At 43.4% G+C, this 18,841-nt stretch overlaps 2 protein-coding genes and 1 non-coding gene across 3 annotated transcripts; 1 reads left to right on the plus strand and 2 right to left on the minus strand.

Annotated features, from left to right (window-relative positions):
• Nucleotides 1-12,519: 12,519 nt before the first annotated feature.
• On the minus strand, nt 12,520-13,867 carry prkrip1 (PRKR interacting protein 1). Its single transcript, XM_056294993.1, has one exon. The coding sequence runs from the start codon at nt 13,865-13,867 to the stop codon at nt 13,307-13,309; it is 561 nt and encodes a 186-aa protein (XP_056150968.1). The 3' UTR covers nt 12,520-13,306.
• LOC130125841 (small Cajal body-specific RNA 13) lies at nt 12,574-12,861 on the minus strand. Its single transcript, XR_008811676.1, has one exon. It is a non-coding gene; the product is annotated as a small Cajal body-specific RNA 13 (non-coding RNA).
• Nucleotides 13,868-14,198: 331 nt separating the features above from the next.
• glrx5 (glutaredoxin 5 homolog (S. cerevisiae)) lies at nt 14,199-18,484 on the plus strand. The gene is made up of 2 exons (XM_056294416.1): nt 14,199-14,586; nt 16,553-18,484. The coding sequence occupies exons 1-2, from the start codon at nt 14,289-14,291 to the stop codon at nt 16,723-16,725; spliced, it is 471 nt and encodes a 156-aa protein (XP_056150391.1). The 5' UTR covers nt 14,199-14,288; the 3' UTR covers nt 16,726-18,484.
• Nucleotides 18,485-18,841: the final 357 nt, after the last annotated feature.

Genomic DNA, 18,841 nt, shown 5'->3' on the forward strand with positions numbered 1-18,841 from the left:
TATAGTCATTTTTCACCTCATTAACTGCTGTCTCTGCAGATAATTTGCACAGTTCACTTTGATTCCTAAGCTAACCTCAGCTTTTCAGAAACATCCAGTTTTATGCATTTTTCTCACCAACAATGTCACATCTCAGTGACTTTCTAGCTATGTGTTTCTAGCTATGTGTCTATGCGTGTCTATGGAGTATTACAGTGAAGTTATTTTACTAGAATAAGTTCAATACAGCTGCCCATAGCCAGCTGCTATGTGTCTGCAGCATGTCCTGATTTCTGCAAGTGAGAGATGTTCTCAGATCAACATTTGTTATGTTGAACTTGGACGAACACTTAATAGATAAGATCGGCTTGTTGTACTAGGGCTGGCCACATATATATTTTACTCAACAATTTTTATGACGAAACAAAAAATGTTAGTGATAAAATCATGATGACTAAAGCGATCATTTCATGAACATCTTGTTGAAGATTTGTGCTTGGGCTGTTGAATAGGAGAAGAGGAATAAAGTGAAATTTTGAGGAAAATTAGCACTGAGACCTCAGTTTGATATATATAAATTTACAAACAGCTTGGCCTACATTGTTTTATGCAATATTATCCAAATAAGATTTAATGTGATATCACTGTTGTTAAAATGTCATGATTATTGATGAAAATCACTGCATTGCGACCCCTACTTTCAGTGCTGCTACTACTGCTCATATAAAAAACAGTAGTACATTTATCATTGATTGACTTCCTCTTCCTTTAACCTTTATGAAACTGTGTGGCTTACCCTCTAAATCTCCACCAGTCCTCTGCCATTTGTTTGATCTCTCCCCTCTCTGCTTTTGACTTCTCTTCCTTGTCCTATCCTCTCTTATCCCCTACCTTCCACCCGACACACACTCAGTTTCACCTTCACCTCCTCTCTTGCTGCTTCTCTGACATGAGGACAGCCTTTGAGCTAAATACAACCCGCACCAGAAGCTTTCGTTCGTGGCAGCTTCTGCTCTCACTGCTGCTGGCTCTCTGTCTGTCTGTCTGTCTGTCTGTCTCTGTCTATCTCTGTCTGTCTCTCTATCTATCTAGCTCTGTCGGTCTCAGTCTATCTGTCACTGTCTACCTCTGTCTGTCTGTCTGTCTGTCTGTCTGTCTGTATCTGTCTATCTGTCACTGTCTATCGCTGTCTGTCTGTCTCTGCCTATCTCTATCTATCTATCTCTGTCTGTCTGTCTGTCCGTCTATCTCTATCTGTCTGTCTGTTTGTCTGTCTTTCTGTCTCTGTCTGTCTGTCTGTCTCTGTGTGTGTCTCTCTGTCTATCTCTGTCTGTCTGTCTGCCTATCTCTGTCTGTCTGTTTGTCTATCTCTGTCTGTCCGTCTATGTCAGTCTGTCTGTCTGTGTCTATCTCTATCTGTCTCGTCTCTCTGTCTGTCCGTCTGTCTCTTCATATAATTTCTTTTGCTCTGCCCATGTCTCTTGGTCAGCCCCACTTGCCCCTCTCCTCTTCCTCTGTAACCCTCAACCCGCTTTCATTTTAAATATAATGATTATTTTACACTCATCTCTCTCCCCTCCTTTGCGTTGTGCCTCATTCTCCTCCCTTCTCACTCCTCTTAAATGAACTCATCCCACTGCTCGTCTCCTAGTCGCCCTATAACCTTACCTCTGCAGTCTTTCTGACAGGGACCGTGTAGGTAATTTAGAAAGCCTATTATCGCTTGTCAGATCTTTACGAAATGGTTGAAGTTACATTTGACTTTCCCAACTCTCATATGGAAATTCATTCAGGAGCCCTTTAACGGATAATGGGCTCATTCTCCTACCAAAAGATTTGAATCCCCGTGTTTCTGTATGTGTCAACTTATCCCTCAGCAAGATACCGAATCCATGCTTGCTCGAGGGGTGCTGCATTAATTGGTGGACCCTGCAACCAAGCCGAAAGATGATATCCCTCTTGAGAAATTAAACGTATAGCACATAAAAAAAGGCAAAATTCATGTTTTTGGTACAATAACGTCAGATTTGATCTTTTGGATATTTTGATAGCATATTTGCTACTGAGATGTCATTTTTGTGCTGTCTTTTCATCTGATATGTTGGCAGTGAAGGTTGATGGGAAATGAGGATATCCCCTGTGAAATGGCCACCTCAACACTGATGCCCAGCCCATTCCTGTGTTTAGTCATCATGGCCTCGCCAGACAATTCATCCAGTTCATCTGGCTTTGTCTCAAGCTATTGGAAACACCCTTCAAAGTGAGGTCAACTGATAGTCTCTTGAAAGACTTGTATTCAAAATGTGGTTCTTAAAGCTCAGGTACATTAAGCACTTGATATTTCTAGCAGAGAAAGTAGAGGTCTGCATTGGGCTACAAGTGAAACTCTAGCCTAACTGTGCCAGAGATCGTTACAGCCGTCTACCCAAAAACAACCCAACAACGTCTTTGTCAAATTCAGGCCCAAAGCCGACAGCCAGCATTAGCCGACAACACATAGCCCAGGGGTTGCCTATGCACGCATGCAGTTAGGAAGAAGAAATCTGTCTTACCAGTATATATCCACCAGTAGTCACATATTTCCAAGTAGTGTGTTCACTTTGCAGAAAAAAAGGCTTCTTTGATTAAATTGTTAATATGGTGCAAAACTTTATTATCAGCATAAAAAGCATTGTCCTCCACTTGTAGACTATGGGGTTATGTGTTACTCAAGTTATACTTCTCCAAAATCTGCCCTGCTTTATTTTTTTTTTTTCCCTGGATCTTTTTTCCGCCCCAATTGTATCTGGCCAATTACCCCACTCTTCTGAGCCATCCCGGTCACTGTTCAACCCTCTCTGCTGATCCGGGGAGGGCTGCAGACTACCACATGCCTCCTCCGATACATGTTGAGTCGCCAGCCACTTCTTTTCACCTGACAGTGAGGAGTTTCACCAGGGGGACATAGTGCGTGGGAGGATCACACTATTCCCCCCAGTTCCCCTCCCCCCCGAACAGGCGCCCTGACCAAACAGAGGAGGCGCTAGTGCAGCAACCAGGACACATACCCACATCCGGCTTCCCACCTGCAGACATGGCCATTTGTGTCTGGAGGGACACCCAACCAAGCCGGAAGTAAGAAGGGGATTCAAACCGGTGATCCCCGTGTTGGTAGACAACGAAATAGACCGCCACGCCACCCATACACCCCCAATCAGCCCTACTTTCAACTCACTTTGATGTGCAACTTTGAACCCAGTGTAGGAGCATCATGACAGTTTTCCCATGGTGCTTTGGTGTCCTGGCAGCCCTTCTGCCTTTGGTTGGCAACGTGCTACAAGAGTAGCTACTAAACCTACTGGAGAGTGATGAAAATTCACCAGAGGAGGAACTGCTGATGGATAAGGAGGAGAGGCTGGAGGAAAACCTTTTCTGGAGGCTTCTAGTCACCTCCTGTATCTGTTAGAGAGGAAAAAATGTAAGTGTGTGTATGTTTGTGTGTGTATATGTGTATGTATATATATATATATATCAACATGGATACAAGAAAAAAGTTTTAATGTATATATATAAATATATATATACAAGAGACACAAGAAAGAATAATGATGAACTGAGCAAAAAAGGAGAATGAGATGAAGAACTGAGCGACATACAGGGAAAGACAGAAAATTAGAGCATCTTACCTGGAAAAACAGGATTATGTTCCAGATAAGTTTAAGGACAACAGAAGGGATGCCATCCATAATACTGGAGGCGTCAATGCCAAGAAGATTCACCTAAAGCAGGCCAGGGAAGAGACACCATGCGAAATTGCCAGCTTGTCTGGATCTAGACACACAGAGAGCCAAAAAGACAGAGCAAACATGAGTTGTCAAAACAGTCACAAATCCCTCACATGTCTGTCCTCCAGGAAAGCCAGGGCCTTGCTGATGTTGTTCAGTCTGAAAATGCGGTGAGAGGATGGCCTGAACCTGTAAACCTGAGAAGAGAAATGCCTGAGAAACAGTACCTCACTGTGCTGTCAGATGATAACCCGACACCTCCCAACCTGAAGCGACTCATTGACATTCGTATTTTTGCAGCGGAGCACATTTTGACTAGGTCTCACCGCTGTGGTAGACTAGTACAAATGACAGGTTCGTTCAGTTGAAGGGTGAGCTCCCTACGCACGTAGCCAACCTACTTCCCAAATCAGTTTTTCAACAGTTCAAGTCAGATAGCATTGCCATATAAAAACTTTAATATGGACAAAATGTTTGCCCGTCCAGCAGGTCTTGTTTGACATGCCCTGCTATTTCCTGGCTGCAACCACTTGCTTGTTTCTCACTCTATACATTGATTCTCACCAGTTTGCACCCAGACAGCTCTTCCAGCAAAGCCATCAACACTCTGCCATCCTGGATGTCGGTGAACAGGTCATGCACCTCAACCGCAGGCTCGCACTGAAATTAACCAGGCAAAAAGCATATTTATGATCATATTTGTAAGATGCGGTTTAAAAGCAGTGAGGTAAATGTGATGGTATGATGATCAACTGTTTCATACTTTTCGCAGAAAGACATTCATTCATCTGGTGAAAGTTCTCTTTTGTACAGCTTCCCTCTCATCTTGAGAACAAAGGAGACACAACCTCATGATAAAAAGGCAACTTTGTGATTTTCCAAGACAATACCTTACCTCCAGTCAGTATGAGACAGTACTATGAACCCTGTTCTAAAGCTAATATAGCATGTGCAGTCATGGTTTTGTGCCAAATAAAGCAGGTAACAACAGGGCCTGTGGTAATGCAGCTAATCTGTTTTCTCAGAGGAATGCAGAATGGGAGGACATTTGACTTTGAGACAAGGTAAGTCTATTTCATAAGGAAGTAAATACTGGCAAGCTCAGGCAGAGCAGAAAAACAGAAAGAGCATTATGTACAGGGAACATCCTCAGACTAGCTTGGTCTAGTCAGAAAGGCACGAACTGAGGAAGCCTCTTGGATGAGAGGCGAAACATCTTCACGGATATACACTCACCGGCCACTTTATTAGGCACACCTGTCCAACTGCTCGTTAACGCAAATTTCTAATCAGCCAATCACATGGCAGCAACTCAATGCATTTAGGCATGTAGACATGGTCAAGACGATCTGCTGCAGTTCAAACCGAGCATCAGAATGGGGAAGAAAGGTGATTTAAGTGACTTTGAACGTGGCATGGTTGTTGGTGCCAGACGGGCTGGTCTGAGTATTTCAGAAACTGCTGATCTACTGGGATTTTCACGCACAACCATCTCTAGGGTTTACAGAGAATGGTCCGAAAAAGAGAAAATATCCAGTGAGCGGCAGTTCTGTGGGCGAAAATGCCTTGTTGATGCCAGAGGTCAGAGGAGAATGGCCAGACTGGTTCGAGCTGATAGGCAACAGTAACTCAAATAACCACTCATTACAACCGAGGTATGCAGAAGAGCATCTCTGAACGCACAACACGTCGAACCTTGAGGCAGATGGGCTACAGCAGCAGAAGACCACACCGGGTGCCACTCCTGTCAGCTAAGAACAGGAAACTGAGGCTACAATTCGCACAGGCTAACCAAAATTGGACAATAGAAGATTGGAAAAACGTTGCCTGGTCTGATGAGTCTCGATTTCTGCTGCGACATTCGGATGGTAGGGTCAGAATTTGGCGTCAACAACATGAAAGCATGGATCCGTCCTGCCTTGTATCAACGGTTCAGGCTGGTGGTGGTGGTGTAATGGTGTGGGGGATATTTTCTTGGCACACTTTGGGCCCCTTAGTACCAATTGAGCATCGTGTCAACACCACAGCCTACCTGAGCATTGTTGCTGACCATGTCCATCCCTTTATGACCACAGTGTTCCCATCTTCTGATGGCTACTTCCAGCAGGATAACGTGCCATGTCATAAAGCTCGAATCATCTCAGACTGGTTTCTTGAACATGACAATGAGTTCACTGTACTCAAATGGCCTCCACAGTCACCAGATCTCAATCCAATAGAGCACCTTTGGGATGTGGTGGACCGGGAGATTCGCATCATGGATGTGCAGCCGACAAATCTGCAGCAACTGCGTGATGCTATCATGTCAATATGGACCAAACTCTCGGAGGAATGTTTCCAGTACCTTGTTGAATCTATGCCACGAAGGATTAAGGCAGTTCTGAAGGCAAAAGGGGGTCCAACCCGGTACTAGCAAGGTGTACCTAATAAAGTGGCCAGTGAGTGTATACCAAGTCCAGTTGCACTTGATTCAACTCTTTTGGATAACCATGACCTGGATGAATGAGAACATTCACAGAAACATCCTCCAATGGCTTTGAAAACCTGCTGAATCTATACCCATTGCACAGTCGCTGAAGACGTTTAGAAAATGATCACAAAATAGGTCACCGGCACCGTAAGGAAAAGTCTCAAGTATTTATGTTTACATTTCTGTACCTTGAGGCCGCTGTGTTGGTTGATCAGTTATCTCTCCCATTGATTCCCTCTGTTCATCCCAGCGGGACCGTCCCTCCATTGCCATGACATAAGTAGAAACTCCCAAGAGTGTGCGACCTCAATTACTCTTCGCCACACTTTCTGTCACAGATCCATTGTAGGTGTGAGAAAGGAGAGCTACTCAGGGTGTAATGCAGCAGTCATTTGGAGGTGTGCTCCTATTCATTAGTGTAAGATGAGGAAATGGCTGTGGATCTTGCCTAAACATGCCAGGACCTCCTCCTGCGACGTTGATCGACTCCACCCGTGACCCAGGAGAAACCACTCCTGCGGCCTGCCGAGTGGAATGCTGAACTTCCAAGTCTCCCGGTGGGGGTGTTGTAAATCAATTTGCCATTTATGACTCCATACCACTTGAATCAACTGAACCGTTTAAAAAACAAACAACTGAACCGTTTACTAAAACAGAGCACTTAAGTTGGCGTTCTAGACGTTAGAATTCATATTGTTCTTGTTTTTACATTTTTACCTCAAAATATTTCAGATAAGAAGGGGTCAATCGGGCTCAGACTGGCCCTCTTTCTTTTCTGCCTAAACATGATTAATGAGGTTTAACTGTTTAGTTACCTGCTTATGTGGCTTACCAGCAAAGATGTGCTGTGAATTCACAAAAAAACACTGCTTTTTTATATATACTTTATTAATCCCCGTGGGGGAAACTGCTCTGCATTTAACTCATCCTAGCTGTGTAGCTGGGAGCAGCGGGAACCGCTGTGCAGCGCCCGGGGACCAACTCCTGTTCTTCTTTCCATTGCCTCAGTCAAGAGCACAGGAGTATCAACCCTAACATGCATGTCTTTTTGATGGTGGGGGAAACCAGAGCACCCGGAGAAAACCCACCACAGACATGGGGAGAACATGCAAACTCCACACAGAGGATGACCTGGGATGACCCCCAAGGGTTGGACAACCCCGGAGTTCGAACCCAGGGCCTTCTTGCTGTGAGGCGACAGCGCTAACCACTGGGCCACCGTGCCGCCAAACCTTTCTACCGTTTTCACAGTTGACTCTGCAACTTGTACAATTTACTTGGCCTTGCTGCAAATAAAGTGCCAATCTAAAGTGATTAAAAGGCATGAAAAGGATTTATAATACTTCTGATGGCAGAATCCCTCTTTTTGATGTTCACAAGGATGCAAAAACGAGGCCATTCTGCAGCATCAACGTCATTGGTCAATATCTAAGTACAGAACAATTTTACTTTCAAAGATATTACGATTCTGTAAGCAAAAGTTTTAGGATGACTCAAAGAACAGCAACCCTTAATTTGCTTTATGAACACTACAGCAACCATTAGGTAATAGTTTGAGATGGCCCAGCTGCTTTTATACAAGCCATCCCATGCTGACACTTAAATCTACATTTACAATAAATGTACAAAAAAAAGAAAAAAGTCACAGCAATAATTATTGCTGTGGGGAAAAATACAACTCTTTTTCAATCACATACTTTGAAGTTACCAATGTCAAAAGTGTTAAAATATATATATATATATCCACACTTCAATGTGAATTATTTGCCCCTGCCTTTATACCAACGTGTGTTGACACCCATAACCAGAAAGCCCTAAGACTTGTTTGTACAGTCTGTGGATGTGTCCCTGTCCAGAGAGGGTTTCGTGCATGTTGTTATAAGTGTGGTTAGAAAACAGGGCTGAGTACAAGAGAAACTGAAGATACATACCACTATGGAAAAAAGACACAATGGCAAATGCATGGCTGTCTAAGGCATACTGAGCATGCAAACTAACAGGTCCTTAATCTTTTAGATTTCCTTGTCACCTTTACCGTTTGACGGAGTCAAAAAGACTGATTGGAGAGCTGAAGCACAAAATTAAACTTCAACCTTGTGTTTCTCTACTCTTTTCGCTGGTAACGCACGACTTGGCAAGTAGGGAAAAAAATGAACAGTGTGCCCGGTAGAGACACCAAGCACAAGGAGGAGAGAATGAACACCAATAAGGTCTGGGTTGGATTTGGTTAAAAGGGCGGTGTGTAATATTTTGGCTTTCCTTACATGTTATAGGACTGGTAAATATCAATAAAAGAGTTGCTGAGTATAGCATTTGCTTCACTTCAAGCCCAGAGACTTATTCTCCGCAATTGGAAGTCTGATAAGGCCCCATCATTCACAAGTTGGATAAAAGAAGTGCTATCTTTAATTCCGTTAGAAAAAACTCAGATATAACAGATTAAGTCCCGTCAGAAACTTGTGGATGTCTGATCTCCCTTTATAGAATCCACTCTTGCTCTATCTTTTATAGAAATACCAGAATAGATCTCTTTCCTCCCAATTACAGCAACTATCCTTTTTATTCCAAGTAGTAGGACTAGGAATGGGTCACATGCATTAATAATTCAACATAATTTAGCTTGAATACGTGCCTTATTCGTGTGTTATTGTCGATGAGCCTGTCTGCCTGTACTTAAATGTGTATTGAGATGTGTTGGTATGTATATACGTATCTCTTCATGTGTGCATAAGTATGTGCATATATTGTGTATATGTGTGCATGTTTGTGTGCATACATTTACTTAGAACTAGGTGTCTTGACTATTGAGTGGTTCCAATTGTAACAAAGCCCCTTTGTTTTCATATATGTTTAATTGATGATTTTGTCTTGTTTTCTTTTCCCTGGTTCACTTTTTTTTTTGGGTGGGGGGTGTCCAGGGGAGGAGGGGAGGTTGTGTGTTTTAATGTTTGTGTGTATATTAAAAAACAGAAAAAGCTATAAATAAAGTTTAAAAAAGAAAGTTGCTGAGTGCAAATCATTGAAATGGAGCAATTACCCAACAACCCTAGATTTCTCCATTCCAAACAGAGGATCCTGGAAAGCTGAGTGGTTTGCTGTCGCTTGGAAACCCCTGCCTAAGACTTTACTCCACTTGCAGTCCACAGAAAACTAGGCAGCGATTTATTATTTGCAGTAACCATTCAAATCATTAAAACAATTGAGGTGAGCTCTCAGGGTAAAACATTACACGAAGCCCCACCTGCCTATTGTGCAAGTTGGTTGGGTTAGCATTTGTGGCGTGAAATTAACAATCTACTACTACTTTCGGCTGCTCCCGTTAGGGGTCGCCACAGCGGATCATCCGTTTCCATTTCTTCCTGTCTTCTGCGTCTTCCTCTGTCACACCAGCCACCTGCATGTCTTCCCTCACCACATCCATAAACCTCCTCTTTGGCCTTCCTCTTCTCCTCTTCCCTGGCAGCTCCATATTCAGCATCCTTCTCCCAATATACTCGGCATCTCTCCTCCACACATGTCCAAGCCATCTCAATCTTGCCTCTCTTGCTTTGTCCCCAAACCGTCCAACCTGAGCGGTCCCTCTAATATAATCGTTCCTCATCCTGTCCTTCTTCGTTACTCCCAGTGAAAATCTTAGCATCTTCAACTCTGCCACCTCCAGCTCCGCCTCCTGTCTTTTCGTCAGTTTCACTGTCTCCAAACCATATAACATAGCTGGTCTCACAACCATCTTGTAAACTTTCCCTTTAACTCTTGCTGATACCCTTCTGTCGCAAATCACTCCTGACACACTTCTCCACCCACTCCAACCTGCCTGCACTGTCTTTTTCACCTCTCTACTGCACTCCCCGTTACTTTGGACAGTTGACCCCAAGTATTTAAACTCAAATGTCTTTGTCACCTCCACTCCTTGCATCCTGACCATTCCACCGTCCTCTCTCTCATTCACGCATAGGTATTCCGTCTTGCTCCTACAGACTTTCATTCCTCTTCCCTCCAGTGCATACCTCCACCTCTGCAGGCTCTCCTCAACCTGCACCCTACTCTCACTACAGATCACAATGTCATCCGCGAACATCATCGTCCATGGAGACTCCTGCCTGATCTTGTCCGTCAACCTGTCCATCACCATTGCAAACAAGAAAGGGCTCAGAGCCGATCCTTGATGTAATCCCACCTCCACCTTGAACCCATCTGTCATTCCAACCGCACACCTCACCATTGTCACACTTCCCTCATACGTATCCTGCACCACTCCTACATACTTCTCTGCAACTCCTGACTTCCTCATACAATACCACACCTCCTCTCTCGGCACTCTGTCATAAGCTTTCTCTAAATCTACAAAGACACAATGCAACTCTTTCTGGCCTTCTCTATACTTCTCAATCAACATTCTCAAAGCAAACATCGCATCTGTGGTGCTCTTTCCTGGCATGAAACCATACTGCTGCTCGCTGATCGTCACCTCTCCTCTTAACCTAGCTTCTATTACTCTTTCCCAAATCTTCATGCTGTGGCTGATCAACTTTATACCTCTGTAGTTGTTACAGTTCTGCACATCGCCCTTGTTCTTGAAAATCGGTACCAGTATGCTTCTTCTCCACTCCTCAGGCATCCTCTCACTTTCCAGGATTGTGTTAAACAATCTAGTTAAAAACTCCACTGCCATCTCTCCTACACATCTCCATGCCTCCACAGGTATGTCATCAGGACCAACTGCCTTTCCATTCTTCATCCTCTTCATAGCTGCCCTCACTTCCTCCTTGCTAATCCGCTGAACTTCCTGATTCACTATCCCTACATCATCCAACCTTCTCTCTCTCTCATTCTCTTCATTCATCGGCCCCTCAAAGTATTCCTTCCACCTTCTTAGCACACTCTCCTCACTTGTCAGCACATTTCCATCTCTATCCTTGATCACCCTAACTTGCTGCACATCCTTTGCAGCTTGGTCCCTCTGTCTAGCCAATCGGTACAAGTCCTTTTCTCCTTCCTTAGTGTCTAATCTGTCATACAACTCACCATATGCCTTTTCCTTTGCCTTTGCCACCTCTCTCTTTGCTTTACGCTGCGTCTCCTTGTACTCCTGTCTACTTTCTTCATCTCTCTGACTATCCCACTTCTTCTTTGCCAACCTTTTCCTCTGTATAATTTGCTGTACTTCCTCATTCCACCACCAAGTCTCCTTGTCTTCCTTCCTCTGTCCTGATGACACACCAAGTACCTTCCTAGCTGTCTCCCTCACTATTTCTGCAGTGGTTTTCCAGCCATCTGGCAACTCTTCACTACCACCCAGTGCCTGTCTTAACTCCTGCCTGAACTCCACACAACAGTCTTCCTTCTTCAACTTCCACCATTTGATCTTCGGCTGTGTCTTCACTCGCTTCCTCTTCTTGGTCTCCAAAGTCATCCTACAGACCACCATCCGATGCTGCCTAGCTACGCTCTCCCCTGTCACCACCTTGCAGTCTCCAATCCCTTTTAGATGGCGCCTTCTACATAAGATATAGTCCACCTGTGTGCACTTTCCTCCACTCTTGTACGTCACCCTGTGTTCCTCCCTCTTCTTGAAATATGTATTCACCACAGCCATTTCCATCCTTTTCGCAAAATCGACCACCATCTGTCCTTCCACATTTCTCTTTTTGACTCCATACCTTCCCATCACCTCCTCATCACCTCTGTTCCCTTCACCAACATGTCCATTGAAGTCCGCTCCAATCACCACTCTCTCCTCCTTGGGTACCCTCTCCACCATGTCATCCAACTCATTCCAGAATTCTTCTTTTTCATCCATCTCACACCCAACTTGCGGGGCATATGCGCTGATAACATTCAGCAATAAACCTTCAATTTCCAGCTTCATACTCATCACTCTGTCTGACACTCTCTTCACCTCCAGCACGCTCTTGACATACTCTTCCTTCAGAATTACCCCTACCCCATTTCTCCTCCCATTCACACCATGGTAGAAGAGTTTGAACCCACCTCCGATACTCGTGGCCTTACTCCCCTTCCACCTGGTCTCTTGCACACACAGTATGCCTACCTTTCTTCTTTCCATCATGTCAGCCAGCTCTCTCCCTTTACCAGTCATAGTGCCAAAGTTCCAACTCTCACCTCCACATGCCTACCCTTCCTCCTCTCTAGCTGCCTCTGGACATGCTTTCCCCCTCTCCTTCTCCTTCGCCCAACAGTAGCATAGTTTCCACCGACACCCTGCTGGTACCGACACAGAGGATGGCGTGAAATTAACAATAATGATCGAAAAGTTATGCAAAGCCTTTTTTTCATGTATCTGATTCTTGTTTAATAAAATTTTCATTTTTAGCATTTACATATTTGAAAAATAATTAGGACTGTGGCAGTTTCAAGTGTTTGGCAGGGAAGAGCTTTTCCTGTCCCAAACAATATCTAGCTGCCAGGCAATACTCTACCTGCTTCAAGAAAGGTGATGGTAACAGGAGGCCATCACCACCGTGGAAAGCAGGCGTTTCTCCTTGAGGATTTGTTCAAGGAACATCGCACGACAAACCCTTGGACCTCCAGGAGTCACGCCTTTTCATTCCTTGTGTTTCTATCTGCAATTTTGTTGTGCCACACAAGCAATCCTCTCTGCAAGGGGCATCTTCACAAAGTTGCAATGATTGACAAGACCACAATGGCATACATACTCAATGCGCTCAAATGCATTTGAAATCGGCTTTAGTTAATATTGCCTTTGCACTTATAATCAGATATTGACTGAAAAATGACTTCAGCAATATAAAGTACTTTTGCAAATTCAGACATTTTCACGTTTATTAAAACATTTACAAAATACGATTAAAATAAAAACTGTCAGATTTATCAGTTGGAATATTGGTAATTGATGGTCTTCATGCTCAGATTGAGCAAAACCTGGAGCCTAAACATGTTTGCAAACTCACTAAGATTCAAGAGGGTGACCCCTGCAGCTTACAAAAAGGGTTTATCTGCATTATCTATTAAATCGCATGTATTGATCTCATTTTCCTCAGAACACACAGCCGGGTTTTTGTACTTGCCTATTAAAACTAGTTAGTCTTTGTAAAAGCAGCGGGCAAAAGTGTCATTTTCTCCCCATGATGAAGCTCGGTGCCTCGGCATCATCATCGGCCTCTCTCTCCTCTTCGTCGTCGTGTTCGCTGCTGTCCAACGTCTCCCCATCTTCTCCTTTCTGGTCAGTGTCCTGCTTTGCTTTCTTTGCCATGACTTTTTTCTGCCTCATCCTCTCCCTCTTCTTTCTGCGCTTCGCTGTCCTCTCTTCGGCCGCCTGTTTGTTTTCCTCCACTTTGTCGAGGTATTCCTGGTCCTTTTTCAGCTTGTCTGATATCTTATCCAAGAAGTCCTGTCTCTGGTACTCTCTGCGCCGAAGATGCCGGTATACGTGAAACTCTCCACTGCCGGCGCCGGCGCTGGAGCCCATGACATCCCGGACAAACTCCGGAGGGGCCCGCGGGTTCCACTCTTTCGGTCGGTCCGGGATCGCAGCAGGTTTGTCCGGATTGCGCATCAACCTCTCCAACTTTAAACGTTGCTCCTCTGCGGGGGTTTTGGCGATGATCAAAGGCTGAACCTCCTTTCCTTCAGGTTTCCCTGATTTTCCGTTTTTCTCCGTGTTCGCCGCCATCTTTCAAAACGTATTCTTCTTCCTGTCAGAAGTTGAACCGGAAGTTAAGGTTTCTAGGCTAAGAATTATTTATCAAAATTTCGATCTTTTTCTTTTAACAATGCACGGTTGAGCAAACGTGTCAACAACATATTAACAACTTATTTATTTGGTTCAATAAACTTGGGTTATTTGTTAATTACATTTTTTTATTAATTTTATTCCTTGTGTAACTATCATGACTGACGTAACTATCCACCAATGGCAGATCGCAGCCGAACGTAGCTGTCCAATGATCTTTGCGGTAACGTCCATCTTGCGGGACAATGTAAAAGTAAACCGTCATCGTGATTAGGAAGTTGGCGTGACCTGTGCGCAACCTTGCACATTACCCAAGTGTACCCCATTGTTTTTTTTACCGTCACACAACCGACCTAAGACCATGAGCAGTCTAATCGGGGCAAGTGCTAGATGTCTCCGGGCAAACGCGACGGCTCGTCTGCTGAAGCAGGCCAGCGGGAATGTGTGGTTCGCCCCGGCCCGGCTGCTGTGCGCCGCGGCAGACTTACAGAAGGACCTCGGTGAGATGGTGAAGAAGAACAAGGTGGTCGTGTTTATAAAGGGGACACCCGCACAACCCATGTGCGGCTTCAGCAACGCTGTGGTCCAGATCCTCAGGATGCACGGAGTAGATGAATACGCGGCATACAACGTGTTGGAGGACCAGGATCTGAGACAAGGTCAGTCACACAGCCCCATATGGGATAATTGTGGAGATTTTGAACTTCTGCTTCTTCTTCAGGAGTCGTTTGTCGTTTCTTTCCTTGAAACCTGGCAAATGACCATTAAGTGCCCCGTTGTTCAGGTCCACCTCGTCTTAACGGATGGTCATTTGATCGTCACCGTTTTGCAGTTAAGCGTAAAAAAAAAAGCTATTCATGCTTTGCGGCTGGTGTGATCAGGGGCACTCTAAAGGGTACTCTGGGTTGTTGGGTTCAGTTGTGTTTCCTGGTCAATCTAAGTCTTCAGTAATCTTTTTTTTTAAGGTTCATACCCACACAATGGGTTCCTGAGTCAATGTATTTGAAAACTTATCAGAAAACTTATCAGCAAGTATGGTCACACAATGGGTCAATACAGTGTCTGCTTCAATACATTATACCCTGGGCGGAAGTCACTCAGTGCGGAAATAATTACCAACATTCAACCCCATCTTTTTTCTGCAACCTTGTGTTTTAACAGGTCTCACTTATTACCCAACTAATAGACAAATTATTAAAAGTATTATAGTTTCAACAAAGTAAACTATTTTGAGCTGCTAACTAGAAATATTCCTCACTAAGGAGCACCAGTTTCATAATTTCAGGCCACAAGGAATATGAAACAAATATTCTTAATGTACATAAATTATATCAAAATGGATGTTCACTGGCTCATCCCTGTTTTTTTTCTCAAAAAATTTCACTTATACAAAAACGACCAAAATTCAACACCAGACGCTGTTAATCAAGTGTTATGAGCGCTGAGGTCTGAAAACTGTGTGAAGAAAATAAAGGATTAACAAAATGGAACCTTTCCTTTGAATAGTTAATAAAGGCCCACTGCTCTAATACAACAAAAACATGTTTCATATACTCAAATTATTCACTGCTTGCTTTAGCTGCTGAGCAGTTGACATTCCTTCCCAAAGGATGCTCATGTTCACAGTAGATGTACAGCGAACATGAGCATTTTGTTCACTTGCTGTATATTTGCTGTGTAAATACAGTGAATGTAATAATAGGCTACCCATCCTCTGCTGTATGTGCTCCAAGGCAGAATACCTAACTGACACATTATTTGAAAATCTATAGATGTGAGGCTTGAGTAGAACAAATGACTTGGTAGTTTCATAACACTTCAGCGTCATAACTTGATTGAAACCAATCTTCCCTTTTCTTTTGCCAAATGGGGACTTTATTTAAAATAGCAGGTGCTGAGGACTGGGACTCAACAACATTTAGAATGCTTTTCTATTGCGATTTATACTTTAGAATGTTTGAATGCCACTACAAGGCATGGATACTAAATCAAGTAGCTATTCAGCTAGAATGCCCCATTTAGCTTTAGACATTTACAAATTCAGGACTGGCACAGGTTTTATCAGCAGTCTGCAGCAGGACCCAAAGGGTGTGGTGTTTCAAGTCATAGGCTAGACTTGAACCATAGACTAATGGTAAAATGCTAAACATCTACTGATATCTTAGCTCAAGCTATTGCTTTGCCCTGACAAGCATATTTATGTTGTAATACTGGCTGGTTTGTGTTAGTACTAGGAACAGGGAAATGGTATTGTCCAGCTACATTGCGAGAGCGCATAGATTATATTTTGCCAGTTGAGGCTTATCTCGCAACACCATTGCAATACTAACTGGTGGTCACACACAAAGCGCCAACAGATGCCGACTCACCCTCTCATTAAAGCTTTATCCCAAGTCTGTTAGGCAATCCCTAAACCTTGGGAGCCATTTGGAATTAAAATATGAACAGTATATGTATAAAAAAGTTAGACAGAATCTGTATTACAGTAAAAAAAAAAAAGGGCATAAGATCAAGTTGCTCTGATACACGTGCTCTCTAATTTTGTCTGATATTGGCCCGCCATCTTATACTAGTATCAGTTTAGGTCCATCCCTCTTTCTGATTTATCATGTGCCTTTTTTTTAGGAGTGAAAGACTTTTCCAACTGGCCCACAATCCCCCAGGTTTACTTCAATGGGGAGTTTGTGGGAGGCTGTGACATTCTGCTCCAGATGCACCAGAATGGTGACCTGGTGGAGGAGCTAAAGAAGCTTGGCATCCACTCTGCACTGCTGGACGCAGAGAAGGAGTCCAAGTAGGGGAAGGTGATAATCCTCAGGCAGCTGACGGGACAAGGCAATGAGTTTCACAGGTTGAATGCACCCAAGACTGCAGTCTGCACTGAAAACATTGATGCGCCCTTACATTCTAAAAGACACAGCAGTAGTAGTGTAGATCTGAAAGGAAGTGACTGGTATAAGCTGTTATAGTAAAAGCTCCACATCCCAACTCTTGGGCAATCATTCTTTACTGCACTGCTTAGATACCTGGTCCTTTCAGATTTGCACAAATTAAGTGCCTGGGAGATGTGGGCTATGAAATGTGCAGTGTATGAAGTTCTGGCTTTGTATCTCTGCCTCACAACACAGTCCTGTTATGGCAAGGTATATACAAACAAGCAAGACAAAAAAAAACAAGGAGTGGACAGTATCGTCACTGGCATCTAGGTTTAGGATGTATAGGACACAAACATTGGTGTGTTTTATCTGCCTAAAATGTTTACAGCTCCACTTCAGGTCCTCTTACCATTGGTCAGGTTGTTTAAATTTTAAGAAAGGGTTTAGTCAATGTGAGAAGTGCTGTTTGCCTTTTACTTCTTATTACTTTATCTGAAGGAGATTTGTAAGGCTGGTGTCCGTCTTCATACATTGTGTTCAGAAAGCCCAAATACTTGTGACGACACTGTCCGCTTTTTTCTCCCCTCTAAGCCACGACCAGCTTAAGACCAAATCCCTGTCAGGTAACTCCAGGAAATGATTTCACCAGAATCCCGCCAGATGCACTGCCTGTACAGTTCCTCTTCTGAAAGGAAGACTGAGGAGAAAACAATCAAACTGGGGCTAAATGGCACAGGCAATCTGGTTTCCACACATTCTGCCATAATAAAATAGAAAGAGTTGTGACTCGAATTAAGCACCAATATATCCATAAAGGGTACTACGGACCACACCTCATTGTTTTACACATGCAAATCATACATGTGGCTTCAAGGGTACTGATCTCTTAATTGTCAGCAATTAACAGATCAGCTTGACTCAACTATTCAATTATTACGGAGAGAGCGTCTGAGAATCAGGTACAGGCGAGAAATCGCACATTTGTAGCTATTTAACCCCATGTCTGACTGGCTGCAACATTAGTGTCTTCCTATTCATTCTCCCCACAAATATCCATTGTCTTGTCTAATGTTGAAGAATGTCCCGCATAAAACATACTCGTGAGTCATTTATATGCCCAAACAATTCACTTCCCCCTTGTCTTTTTTTCCCCTTAAAACTGCCTGACTTACAATATATATGGATAGGAAGGAGCTGTAAAATCCTGAGTTTCCTGTTCCTGCCCAGGTCTGTTGTTTTAAGGGAAAGGAGAGGATGCTATATATATATATTGAGTGTGTAACTGAGCCTAAAAATCACTCATTATCGATCATTGTATTTACTTCTGCTGCTTAAACTTATCTAAACAATGCTCTTGTAGTACACTGTAAGATATTGTACATTGAAAGGATATTAAATGTATTTTAGTTGCATGTACACTGTTGAACAATTAAATATTTTTTGTGACACAACTGGTGACTTGACTTTTCGTTCTCTTAACATCTAACCTGAGGTGACGTACATATTTGTGTGCTTTGCATTTGACAGTGTCAAAATCCAAGCAAGGTGGTGCAAATCAGATTGCCTTGAAAATCTTCTTGATACTCTTTTTAGATTGATTTCTATCCGTAAACTCAGTTTTGCTCGACTGTGGTTGAAGGATGATGATGATGATGAAACTTAGTTTTCTTGGCCTCTATCACCGCATTTCTATACTCAGAGGATTTGCTGGCACACTTGGGTTCATCTGCTCCACCAACTGCTTGGGCTTTGGTTGGTATCTGGTATTATTGGACAACAGCCCAGTTACCATGTTATGCTCACTTTGGAATTTAGCAGTTTTGTGCTGTTTTAGTAGGGTCAGAGCTGTTTAAGTTGAGAGACCAAGTAAGTCGTCGAGTTGATCAGATTGGCATTTATACTAAAAATTGGTTGAAAAAGGCCCAGAAAGGCTTCTGACATGTCTTAAACTCAACAGCAAGTTCTTGCATCTCGGAGCCACTTAATACCCATCAGACCTACAACAAACTACACCAACCTTAGTTTTATATCCGGCTCA

This window comes from Lampris incognitus, chromosome 15 (genome assembly GCF_029633865.1).
Source record: "Lampris incognitus isolate fLamInc1 chromosome 15, fLamInc1.hap2, whole genome shotgun sequence".
NCBI classification, from domain to species: Eukaryota; Metazoa; Chordata; class Actinopteri; order Lampriformes; family Lampridae; genus Lampris; species Lampris incognitus.